Below are 13419 nucleotides of genomic sequence, written 5' to 3'. Positions count from 1 at the left end.
AATTTTCAACATTAGGAACTAAAGTCAATGATCAGACAAAGTAATTTTTAAATATAGTCTAATGTAAGTTAGTGATAGTCAAAGCAGGCGGAGTCACAGCAATTAAACAGCCCCACATCACAGTAAGATATGGTGGAACACCTGTTCAGTCTGAACGCAGTTAGATTTCATGGGGCCATGATTTTTTGCTCATATTGAGAACTTGAAAAGTTTTATCTGACACCTAAGAATTCAAGAAGTCGTTCTGATAAACTGGATTAAGAACATCTGCATTTCCACAGCCTTCCTGCAATTTAAAGGAATAAAACCAGTCACTCACATTAAGATCATACCTACAGCTTATGGGCAAGGAAAAGGGTTAAAGCATTAAAAAAGCTATGTATTAGAGGTTGAAAGAGGTTCTCTTGCTGAGGAAGTTGAGAGTGGAGGGGAGAGAGGACAGAGAAAGGGGTCAGAAAAGAAAGAGGGAAGAGGCAAAGGAGTTCATTCCTGCAGGAATTTAGAACAATATACCTCACTACTTTCTGGTCTAAATTTAAAAGTTCTCTCTTCAGTCTTGCTTTCCCACTAAGAAAAGCAAGCAAGCCAGTAAGCAAGCATGCATGCACACATGTGTACCCACCCACCCAATGTTATATACATATACATACACACGGACACATTTAAAAAAGGAAAATACATATGCAACTAGTCTCTCTGGTAGGGAGGAAAGGAAGGGAAACTTCACATGACAGCACTAGTATCTCTATTTATTCCTCACCCTGGAAAGTGCTCAAATACCATGAAAATGGCCATGACATAAAAGCCTTAGTAGAATCTACTTGAATGAGAAGAGGAAGAGAAAGAGCCTTGGGGAAGAGACAGAAAACCTGGAGCTCTTCACTGGTCCTGTCTCATTTAGTGTTTGAGCCCCAGATGGCCCAAAGCTCCCCTGCTGGTCTAGCTCTGGTTTTCAGCGCCTGGCCTACTTAATATTTTTGGAGCATGAGCTTTCGTGGGTGACATGCATCTGACGAAGTGGGTATTCACCCATGAAAGCTCATGCTCCAAAACGTCTATTAGTCTATAAGGTGCCACAGGACTCTTTGCTGCTTTTACAGATCCAGACTAACACGGCTACCCCTCTGATACTTAATATTTTTGCATTCCAATGCTAGCTCTTTAGACTGTGACAGTCTGTACCCTTATAGTATCAGAGGGGTAGCCATGTTAGTCTGGATCTGTAAAAGCAGCAAAGAATCCTGTGGCACCTTATAGACTAACAGACGTTTTGGAGCATGAGCTTTCGTGGGTGAATACCCACTTCGTCGGATGCTCATGCTCCAAAACGTCTGTTAGTCTATAAGGTGCCACAGGATTCTTTGCTGCTTGTACCCTTATATTCGTCCCATTTACAGGATTATGGTAAACGTTATACAAGTATGCCTTGTGGGATGCCATTTGAAAACTCATGATTTGCTGATCATTACCGTCCTGGTAAAATATGTGTGGCAATATTGCATATAAAGTTATAAGATCCCACTGTCTGATATTACTGGAACATGTTCCAACATATTGTGGAGGGCAGCCACAAACCAGTACCCTAGAGACAAAAGGTTAGCCCATGCCTCAGCCAGGTGTCAACAAAATCTAATGGACAATAACTTAATCAAGTGGCCACTCTTTGGCAGAAGAGGGTGGGGGGCAAAAATCTATATCTTGACCAAAGAAACAGTTTGAGGTTTCCATTCACACAGACTTTCTGCTTCTCGAACATCAGCTGGAGATTATTCTTGTACAAGAGAAAGGGTTATAAGAGGAAAGAAAAACACCTCAAATTATCTCTCCCTTTCTCTCTATTAATGACACCAATAACACTTGAAGAAGAAAGGAAGCAGCTTTGAATTCCCTTCGCTTATTCAGTTAGGTATTAGTTGAGTTTTACTTTTCATTTCTTTGTAACCAATTTTAATTTTTGTGCCTCAGTACTTGTGATTACTTAAAACCTATGTTTCCGGAATTATTAAACTCATTTTATTGTTTTATCTAAACCAGTATGTTTGGATTGTGCTTGTGAAACTCCATTTGGATAACAGGATTTGTACATATTATTTTCTGTTAATAAAATGACGGACTTTATATGAGCTTGTGTTGTCCAGGTAGGTGCTGGGCAGTACAAGATGCACATTTCTGGAGGAAATTTGAGACTGGTATTTGCTGCTGTTGCCCTGCAGTGTAATGTATGAGCGGCTGGCTATAGCACTCATACAGTACAACTGGGAGTGATTTAAATGCTGGAGGCTGTGCGTGAGCAGACAAGGAATGGTTGCTCACAGTGAAGCACCTCAGATTGGAGAACTGCACCCCAGATTGGAGAATTGAGGGGACACAGCTGTCTAGACACAGTTAAAGATTTCCTCTGTTATTGCCACCGCTTACATTTGGGCATGAGGACAACAAGGGTACACTTCAGCCTGATTCTCCTCTCATTACATCTTTTTACACTGATGTAATTCTATGAAAGTCAAAGTGGAGTTACTTCTGACTGACACCGATTTAAACCGAGTAAAAAAAATCATTAAAAACAGTTAAATACCATATGGCTCTGCAGAATTGAAGATGGAATCAAACACACACACATTTGGAATAAGGTCCCGCAATGAATCACGGTAATGGAAAACTGAATGTGCATCAACAGAACTCAAACATAGGTAGGAAGCAAAACTTTAATTGCATTGTTTACAATAAATGTTAATTGTCCAAGAAGAGAGAACATCTCTCATATACAAAATCTTTGAATTCCACTGAATACTATAAAAAAAATGTACAAGAACTCAGGGAGTAGCCATGTTAGCCTGGATCTGTAAAAAGTGACAGTCCTGTGGCACCTTATAAATTAACAGATGAAAGCTTATGCTCCAATATATCTGTTAGTCTGTAAGGTGCCACAGGACTCTTTGTCGCTTTGTACAAGAACTGTTTGACCATATGTAAGATTTTTCCTGAAACCTTTCCAAGGTTAGCAAGACCTTTGGTAATCTACTAATTGCCAGTAGACGCAGATTTAGAATCCACACCTGACTCCTTATTTTAAAATAAATGATCTAAGTTTTGCCTCAGTTAACTCATTCAGGCCAACTCTTTCTTTCCATGTTAATGTCTACTGGAGCTGAATACAGCCCAGTTCACACAGAACTGGTTTACCAATCAAAAACAAAGAAAACAGGCAGCAGTAATTCATTTTATTTATGTTTCAGTATCTAAAATTCCAATTCCAAATGCATGCAGTTTTTGTTTAACACAGTACTGTATTGTACTTTGTCTGCATACTTCTCATTCTGAATGAGGTGTGTGGTTGACCAGTCAGTTCGCAATTCTGGTGTTTGTAACTCTGGGTTCTACTATATTTAAGGTGCTTATGAGACAGATAGGTACCTAAGTTTAATTGATTTCCACGGGAGTTAGGCATCTGTATGTTTTTGAAAATCCCAGTAGGCACTTAGCTGCATTTTTAGGCACATAAATACCTTTAAAAATCTGGCTCTAGGAACTTTTGAAAATTTTACCCTCATGATCACCTCTTTGCTCCCAGTTCAGACATCTCACCCTAGGCCAATGGATATTTTCCTGCTGCCACTTTGGCTGTGTACATGTAGGGTGTTCTGCACAACTGACATGCAGAAACTTCCTGGGGTTGGAAGAATACTCAGAAAAGTTGGTACATAGGGAGCTCTGGGGAGCTACAGAATTATCAGTGCAGAGGGATAGTTCAGAAATTTTAACAGCAAGCCTCTACCTAAAGCTGTACTAAGCATATGCAAATGAGAGTTGTCAGAATTTTGCTTGCCAAATCCTCTTGCATTTTCAAGTAGGCAGGAAAAGGGATCTCCTTGGCCCAGGACTATTATCTTTTCAAGTTTCAACTCCTTGCTTCAAAGCACAGAGACGCCAGAGATCTTTAAAGAAATGGTTGGACTCAAAACAAGTTGCATGAACAGATGAACGTAAGAAGTAAAGATTTTATTTCACACACAAGTTGTTAGAAAAGAACAAAAATAGTATATACAGTACAGTAAGGTATATGAATAAATATGTTTAGATGGTGTCTTGCAAACTTTTTTCATAACATATAATCAGCTCTTTTAGAAAACAGGTATTAAATTCCTTTGAAATGTATGTTTAGGAAAACATTTTTAAAATGTTTGCAATAAAATGCAATATTGGAAACGTTTATGGTTGGAAAGTCAGCTATGTGGGGTCTACTGCCAGGATTAAAGTGTCTTCTAAAATTTGTAATCTCTTACATCCGCCGAGCCAAGAAAGCTTGGGGACATTAAACTCACAGACTTTAAGGCCAGAAGGGAACATTATAATCATCTAGTCCGACCTCCTGCACACTGCAAGTCACAGAATCATACCCACCCACTCCTACAATAGACCTATAACCTTTGACAGAGGTATTGAAGTCCTCAAATCATGATTTAAAGACTTCATATTGTGTAGGAAGCACACAGTACTGGAGTGACAGGAAAAAAGGAAGCAGTGCCTCCAGTTAGAAAATGGAATTGTTGGGACCTGAAGATAGTCCTGCCTAATCATTTTAGCTAGAAGGATCTTGGCTTCAACCATGAGAGGCAAGGAAGGGGAGCGAAGCTAGAAAAAAATAGCTGCACGTTCAAAATTCAACTGATGCTGAATTCCCTCCAATTTTCTCAGAAGGGGGAACATTTTAAAGTATGTTCTTGTATGGACATTTCAAAATCACATATTGTCCAACCCAGTATGATCACAGTACTTAAATAAAGAATGCAAGTGAGAGGCTTTACCACTAAATAATTTCACTAATTCCCTCATTTTTAAAATTCTGTATCAGTTTAAAAAAAGTTTTCTATTTTTGTTCTCTAACTTGTTTGTCATCAAGTAGCATAAATTATGGTAAAAACACTATTGGAACACCACTATTAGGAAGACAGAAATTTGTAATCTGTCTAGTTATTCTAAACTTAACCTTTAACCTTTGGTCTATAACAGACCTTCAGATTTATAATAAAAAGAAATAACTTTTTTTTCAATTTCAGGAGTTTAGAACATTAACTATAAAATCTTCCATTAATATAAGGAACTGAAAGGAACCAGGGCATTGTTCAATCATTGTATGACATTAGGCTATCTATTTTTCAGAATATTTAGAATGTGATGATAGAACACAGTAAACATTATGAAAAAGAACATTCTTCCAAAAGAAACATTTTGGGACAATACTTGTAAACCAACAAAGACACAAATGCATGTCACTTTCATGCCAAGTTTAACATTTGGGACATTCACAGCATACTTGAATGTCTTAAAAACAAAATACACATTAACATACTGCCCAAAAGATGTTCAGATGTCACGTTCCAAAAAGGTATCACTGATTGACCTCATTGTCTGCTAAAACAATACCACAGATAGTCATTCATTTTTTTCATGATATACATTTTAGCTCAGTAAGATTATAAACATTATGATCCAACCAAAGAAGATCAATTTTCTGAAGCCCAATGAAGTTTAATTGGTAGTATTACTTTGACTCAAGAAATATCAGTGAACGTTTTTCATTCGAAGTCATTTTGTGAAGTTTTTGGTTGTGATGTTTTCAGTCAGATGTATCTTCCAGAATTGGGATCTTTAACATATTTACAGACACTGGGCCTCCAATATTTTAAAATGTATTGTTCAGTGTAAATGCCTGGGCCGACATAAACATTTATGCATATGCACTCCTTCATGTTCAACCAAGTGCACACACATTTTTTAAAACAGATGTTTCAGATGTCATTGAATAAAGTTAGAGAGATTGCACAAATTCTACTTAATGAGGTAAAGTACAAAGAAAAAAAATCAAAAATTGAACTCTATTTGTTTTATTGCTTTGTTTTACTTGTCTCAAGGGTCGGGGTGGTTCTTCTTTTAAAGTATAAGAACACTGTAAAATTTTAACATTTATCTTTGACATTTGTCCCATTTGGGAACTTAACAAAAAGGATGCCATCTCCGGGCCCTCTTCAGCAATTGTCAGTGAAAATTCTAACCGAATAGTTGGTACAGAGCACTGTTGAAGTCAGCTGAAGTTTTGCATAAGTAAAGAGTGCGGATCAAATCTCCATGTATTCTTATTATTTGTATTATAGTGGTATTTAGAAGCCCCATTCAGGGATAGGGGTCTCATTGTGCTAGACACTGTATATACATTTAACAAAAGTGTTGTTTTTATTAAACCACCCCTTGCTTGGCTATCATATTAAAGTTACACAAGACAACAAATGGAGTTTTGAGAGTGAATTTTGTAGAATTAAATGATGAAGACTGCAAAGAAAATGAGGTGGAGGGGGATTGCTCAGTGGTTTGAGCATTAGCCTGCTAAACCCAGGGTTGTGAGTTTAATCCTTGAGGGGGCCACTCAGGGATCTGGGGCAAAATCAGTACTTGGTCCTGCTAGTGAAGGCAGGGGGCTGGACTCAATGACTTTCAGGGTCCCTTCCAGTTCTATGAGATAGATATATCTCCACATATTATTATATTATGATGAATGCATGGGAAGAAAATCTAAGGGGAAAAGAAGTTCAGGAGAGCTGGCAGTTCCTCAAGGAGACAATATTAAAGGCACAACAGCAAACTATTCTGAGGCATAAGAAAGATCGGAAGAATAGTGAGAAGCCAATATGACTCCATCTGGAGCTCTTTAATGACATGAAAATCAAAAAAGAATTCTACAAAATGTGGAAATATGGTCTAATTGATGAGTACAAAAGAGCAGCACAAGTATGTAGGGACAAAATCAGAAAGGCTAAAGCACAAAATGTGTTACATCCAGCAAGGGATATAAAAGGCAGTAAGAAGACATTATTTAAATACATTGGGAGCAATACAAAGACGAAGGAAAGTGTCAATCCTCTACTTTGCGGGGAAGGAGACCTAATAACTGATAAGTAAGTTGAGGTGCTTAATGTCTCTTTTGCTTCAATCTTCACTAAAAAGGTTAATGATGACCAGATGCTCAACACAACTAATATTAACAAGCAGGGGAAGGAATGAAAACTAAAATAAGAGAAGAACAGGTTAAATAATATTTAGATAAGTTAGATGTATTCAAGTTAGCAGGGCCTGATGAAATTCATTCTAGGGTACTTAAACTAGCTGAAGCAATCTCAGAGCCATTAGCAATTATCTTGAAGACTTCCTGGAAGATAGGAGAGGTTCCAGAAAATTGGAGAAGGGCAAACATATTATTTATCTTTAAATAGGGAACAAGGAGGAATAATAGACCAGTCAGTCTAACATCAATATCCAGAAACATACTTGAGCAAATTTTTAAACAATCAGTTTATAACCACCTGGAAGATAATAGGATTATAAGGAATAGTCAGCATGGATTTGTCAATAATTCATCATGGCAAACCAACTTATTTTCCTTCTTTGGTAAGATTACTGACCTAGTGGATGGGGAGCAGTAGATGTGATATACCTGGATTTCAGTAAGTTTTTTGAGACAGTTCCACATGACACTCTCATAAGCAAACTAGGGAAATGTGGTCTAGATGAATTTACAATGAGGTGGGTGCACAACTGGTTGAAAGACGGTACTCAAAGAGTAGTTCTCTATGGTTTTCTGTCCTACTGGGAGGGCGTATTAAGTGGGTCCCACAGAGGTCAGCCATGGGTCCAGTACTATTCAATATTTTAATTTATGACTTGCATAATGGAGAAAAGAGAATGCTTAAAAAATCTGTAGATGACACTAAGTTGGGAGGGGTTGCAAGCACTTTGCAGGACAGGTTTAAAATTCAAAATTACCTTGACAAATTGGAGAATTAGTCTGAATTCAACAAGATGAAATTCAATAAAGACAAGTGAAAAGTACTTCATTTAGGAAGAAAAAAACAAATGCACAACTACAAAATGGGGAATAAGTGTACTACGTGGTAGTACTACTGAAAAGGATTGGGAGCCATAATGGGTCGTCAATGTGCTGCTGCTGCTAAAAACACTAATATGATTCTGGGGTGTATTAACAAGACTTTCACATTAAGACACAGTAGGTAGTTGTTGGCACAGGTGAGCCCGAGCTGGAGTGCTGTGTCCAATTCTGGGTACCACAATTTAGGAAAGAAGTGGACAAATTGGAAAGAGTCAAGAGGAGAGCAACAACGATAAAACGTTTAGAAAACCTGACCTATGAGGAAAGATTTTAAAAACTTGGCATATTTAGCCTTAAGAAAAGAAGACTGAAGGGGGACCTGATAACAGTCTTCCAATATGTTAAGGGCTGTTAGACGATGGTGATCAATTGTTCTCCATGTACACTGAAGGTAAGAGAAGTAGTAATGGGCTTAATCTACAGCAACGGAGATTTAGGCTAGATATTAAAACTTTTTAATGATAGGGGGAGGTAAGTTCTAAATAGGCTTCCAAGTGAGGTTGTGCAGTCCCTGTCATTGGAAGCTTTTAAAAACAAGCTGAACAATACTTGTTATGAATCGTCTAGGTTTACTTGGTCCTGCTATAGTGCAGGGGTCTGGACTTGATGACTTGTCAAAGTCCCTTCCAGCCCTACATTTCTATGAATCTTCTGAATACTACTCTCAGGGCTTATCAACATATTCCAGTGACAGTGGCAGGGGAAAGGATAAGTTGAGTATTTTTTTTCCTCACAGACTTTAAGGTCTAGTCTGACCCCCTGCACATTTCAGGCCACAGAAACTCACTCATTCCTGAAATAGACCCCTACCCTCTGGCTTAGTTACTGAACTCCTCAAATCATAGTTCAAAGACTTCAAGTTACACAGAATTCACCATTTACACTACTTTAAGCCTCCAAGTAACCTGTGCCCTGTGCTGCAGAGGAAGGCAAAAACTCCCCAGGGTCTCCACCAATCTGACACAGGGAAAATTCCTTCTCAACTCCCAATATGGCAATTAGTTAGACCCTGAGCATGTGGGCAAGACCTGCCAGGAAAATACCTGGGAAAGAATTCTCTGTAGTAACTCAGAGCCTTCCCCATCTATTCTCTTACCTCTGTTTGGCTGAATGTGGAACATTCAACAATGAAGGGAAAAATTGCCCTTGTGTGTTGGATGGTCAAAGGGAAACAAGTTTTCTGCACGGTTGAGAAACTAATGGAATTCAGAAAGGGTTTTTAAGGAGTTGTATTTGAGGAGGAATCTGGGGTGTTTTAATACTTTTTTTTTTTAATCTGGTGCTAAGATCGCTTTTGTAGATGGCTGTGGAAACCCTTATTCCAGCACCCATTCCAGCAACAGTACACAAGGAGCTCTGACTTCCAGAAACGGAAGTGAAGAAACTGAGGGAGGTACAGGGGGCTTCATCCTTTGTACCTCCTGCTGGGTACAAGGAGACATGCTCCATCCCAAAAGGTACAAGTACAAAAAACTCTCCAGTTTGAATGCCCTAGGTACTCAAACATCTAAGTGGAATAGACATATGAAGTCATTTGAAGAATATATATATTCAACTAACTAAACAATCTGGTGGATATATGCTACCTATAAGTGGTCATGTAATTTAAAATGCAATCTATATTTTATATATTTTATATTGAATACATTTGGTCATACACAATGTTACCCTGGGAAACAAGGCTGAACGTGGACAATGGGAACTTACTTCACAAGGTTAAATTCAAGGTTCTCAGTTAATTTACCTCAGTATCTAGATGCAAGATTGTCTATTTTAGAGCCAATGAAAGGCTGACAAGTGAAATGTGAATTTATTTAATACTAGGTTCCTACTGTATTACAGCTGCTAAGCTTTTAGGTATAGTGTTCTGTTTCCACCGTTGAGTTACAAGGTATTTAGAAAAAATACTTGTTACTGGTCTCTATCTCACCGGGAAACAATGTACCATGAAACAATACAATACAGATTGCTGCTTTCAGTGTTTAAATAATCTTTTCATTGAATCAGCATTAGGTCCATGTAGACTTGAAAACATTATTTGCTTTTTCAACTAAGTATTTTAGAAACTCAACCCTTTTAAAGTCTTTTTGTGAGTTAGAACGGTAAATACAAATCTGCATAGTTCTCAAGACTATGACACAGAGGTTCACAGACTCATTTGTTTAATGAGGCATAAAGCTGATGGTCAAACCTATATTACTTAGTTACATAGTTCAATGCATCAACAAGATTATCTTTCATTAGAGTTGTATGTGTGTTGAATTCTTGTCTAATGACCATGTAACACAGCACGTCCACTTATTATCTTTGGGTTTCATAAAGAAACAGGAAGTTTGGCTATAAACAATGCAGTCATGGAAAAAGGTTCACCAAAGCAAGTTCATCTGAAAAATATGCATCCTTCAGAAGATGGGCAGGAACAACATTCTATGGACCAAGAACCTGTTATTTTTTTGCACGTGTCTAATTATTAAGCAATATTAGAAATAAAGTTTTTAGTTAATATGGGACCAGTTGTTTAATGAGTATTTCTTGCAAGAAGTTAATTAAAAGCAGCTGTTGGAAACTGGCCGTATTATGAAATCCACAATGATGATCAAGAGTACACGTTTGCAAGCTTTAATTAGCCATGGAAGAATTGCTATGGAATATTTCCTTCTATACTTTAAAACAAACGAAGAGTTGACAGACATAAGGCCTTTTTTCTTAGTTTAATCTATGAAAATCAGTACATCTTCAATGAACTGAACTGAAGTAAAGTCTATCCAGTTTTTTGGTTACATTTCTACAATTCAACTCCATTAGTTTATTTGACAGTAATTCATCCTAAAAAACTGTAGCATTTTAGAAATGGAGTGCCCCCTGCATTACTCCTGCTAGTCTTAAAATTCCAATTGTGTCTAAAAGGTACAATATAAAATTGCAACTATTCAGCAAACTTCCTTTTTTTTTTTTAATTATTCAGTAAAGTTTTCAACAGCAGTATACAGTAATATTTCAACTTCAGGAACATGGAAATCATACTAACAGAATATTTTTTTTAAAAAGTCAACTGAAATAACAGCAGTGTTTTTTCAATTAAATCTATCTGCTCTTAAGGAACAAACAATTTTAGATCACATGTAGTAGATGAGTAACTTTAGAAACACATTATTGACAAACAATACCAAGATTTATTTATTTGTGATAATTTATAGTGATATTATATGTTGGAAGGAAAGTTTTCAGACATAACTAAATTTTATAATTATGAATTGCTCTAAGTTTGTCCTTGGGTTCTTCCTACTAAGGATACAAAATAATATGTCACAGTATAGACCATTTGAAGTAATTTAGGCCAAATGGGAAATAAAGTGCCTTTTTTGAATTGATTAAAATTGTCCAAAAATTAATAAGAATTTTTAAAAGGATCACTGCCAAATAGTTAATACTCGAAAATCTAAAAAAAACTGCATAATTGGAGAACTATTCTTTCACTTCTAAAAATCTATTGTTTTATTAATCCATTAGTTTGCTAATAAATGTAATTAAACAAATGAGAATAACCATAAAAAGATATATACAGTACAGAGACACATAAAACTTAACATTTAAAACAACACTTAGATCTACGATATTTTGTTATTCTGAGAGAGACAGCCAGCAGAGGGAGCAAAAGTTAAACTCTATTCATGAAGCAGAGATGACAATCACTATGCTAATACACAAACAAGTAAGTAAATTAAAAAAAACACCTGGCTTGCCCTGCATAAAAAAATACACGCAAAAAATAATTGCTAGACAGAAAAAGAAAACAAAAGACATTATGGAGTAACACTTTTATTCTAATTCTTCTAAGTGATTTTTTCAAATAGTGGAGGGTAAAACAAACAAAAGGATCCCAAGTAAGTACTTTGAGGAGTCCTTTCAATTAAATAAAACAATACACAAAACAACACCCAAACCAAATGCAGACTTAACATACAAAAATCCCCTCATCTGAATATCAAGAATATAGGAACATTTTCTGTTCTAAAATTATTTAGTAACACTTTATTATGTGTATTTATTGTTTTCCAAATGCCTCTTTCCTTGCTCTTTATTTTTGGTTCCAAGAGATTTACCTGCAGGTTGATCTCTGCTTCATAGAAAGTTAAACATGAACAGAAGTGCCGTTCTGAGTCTATATCGGTCAAAACCACCACAAAGAATGTAGGCTGCTTTCTCTCTCTGGACAACTGCCATCCTCCAGGCTGACAAAACTAATTAAAGAAAACAAGAAAATGCAAAAATATAGTTTAATAGCAATAATACTATTTTAGAAAAGCATCAAATAGTTTCTAACAATATAGCAGAAGTTTTCTTAAAACATGAAATGTAAAAAATAAATACAAGAAATAAAAGTATCTGTGCCCAACACTATGTAGTGATACTCTGCCAAACAAGGACAGAGCTACATATCAGGTCTTAGGGCCAATCATCAGCTGGTGTAGACTGCCATAGCTTCTTAGATTTCAATGAAGTTATGACAATTTATACCAGCTGAGAATCTGCCCCCCCTCTTTAATTCAGTATTCGGGTCTTTCCAAGTGCATTGATCAAACACAGATGGCAACAGGACTTGTGCACATGTAGGAAGATAAAAATATCTCAGTCCAAATTCTAATGTGGACCTTACAAGAGATTTTGCACCCTAAAATTATTTTTATATTCCCCTGTAACATCTCTTAACAAAATAAATTGAGACTACAATCATATGAAAGATGAAACTGGTCTTGAAATTCTGGTAAAATACTTTTAACATTTTGCAGGTTGGTGCTTATTAATATAACTGGATAGATGTCTCCAGCAGTTTCCCTTCCTGTTGCCTATTACAGAGCATGAAAGTACCCTGAAGTCTGAAGATTATTCATCAAAAGAAATCCAAGCAGACTAACCAAAAAATATGACACACTTGCATAACAAGGACTATTTTGGCTGCCCCCAGCAGGTCCCAAGTTGGTACAGTGCATTTATAACATGTAAATTGCTAAAACAGATACTCTAATTGCTACTTTGACCAGAATTTTTGTCTTTTAAAACAGCCACAGTTTATTTTCTATACAATTCCTTATGAGTCTTGTAATTAAATATGAATGAAGTAGTCACACAAGTTGATCTTCTGAACTACAATGTAACATTATAAACTGAGAAATCTGAATAAATTAATTCATTTAAACAGAATACAAATTTATTTATTTTTTCTACAAGTAATTCAAATTCAAGCTGAGCCTTACTTATGCAAAATTAATTGTTAAAACTCTAACATGCAACTCATTTTTAATTAAAAGACATATTATCAATTACAAAGTATTTTTGCACATTAGCTTTCTGCAACAGTGAAAAAAAACCTTTCCAAGTGACACGGGCTGGAATGAATGGCACGGAGAAAGTGAAAATGGAAGTGTTATGTATTCCTTTATATAACACAAGAAACAGGGGTCACCCAATGAAATTAATAG

The 13419-nt window shown here is 36.4% G+C and overlaps 1 protein-coding gene across 5 annotated transcripts in view; it reads right to left on the bottom strand.

The window, feature by feature from the left end:
• Positions 1-13419, bottom strand: part of SBF2 (SET binding factor 2) — a 595850-nt gene that overhangs the window by 300325 nt on the left and 282106 nt on the right. For all 5 annotated transcript variants that reach the window (XM_030560381.1, XM_030560383.1, XM_030560382.1 and 2 more), the window contains exon 3: positions 12043-12180. In XM_030560381.1, coding sequence (XP_030416241.1) covers positions 12043-12180 — 138 coding nt within the window. The remainder of the gene's footprint in view (positions 1-12042; positions 12181-13419) is intronic.

This window comes from Gopherus evgoodei, chromosome 4 (genome assembly GCF_007399415.2).
Source record: "Gopherus evgoodei ecotype Sinaloan lineage chromosome 4, rGopEvg1_v1.p, whole genome shotgun sequence".
Lineage (NCBI taxonomy): Eukaryota > Metazoa > Chordata > Testudines > Testudinidae > Gopherus > Gopherus evgoodei.
The sequence above is the reverse complement of the archived record's forward strand: the minus strand, read 5'-3'. Positions and strand labels throughout refer to the sequence as shown.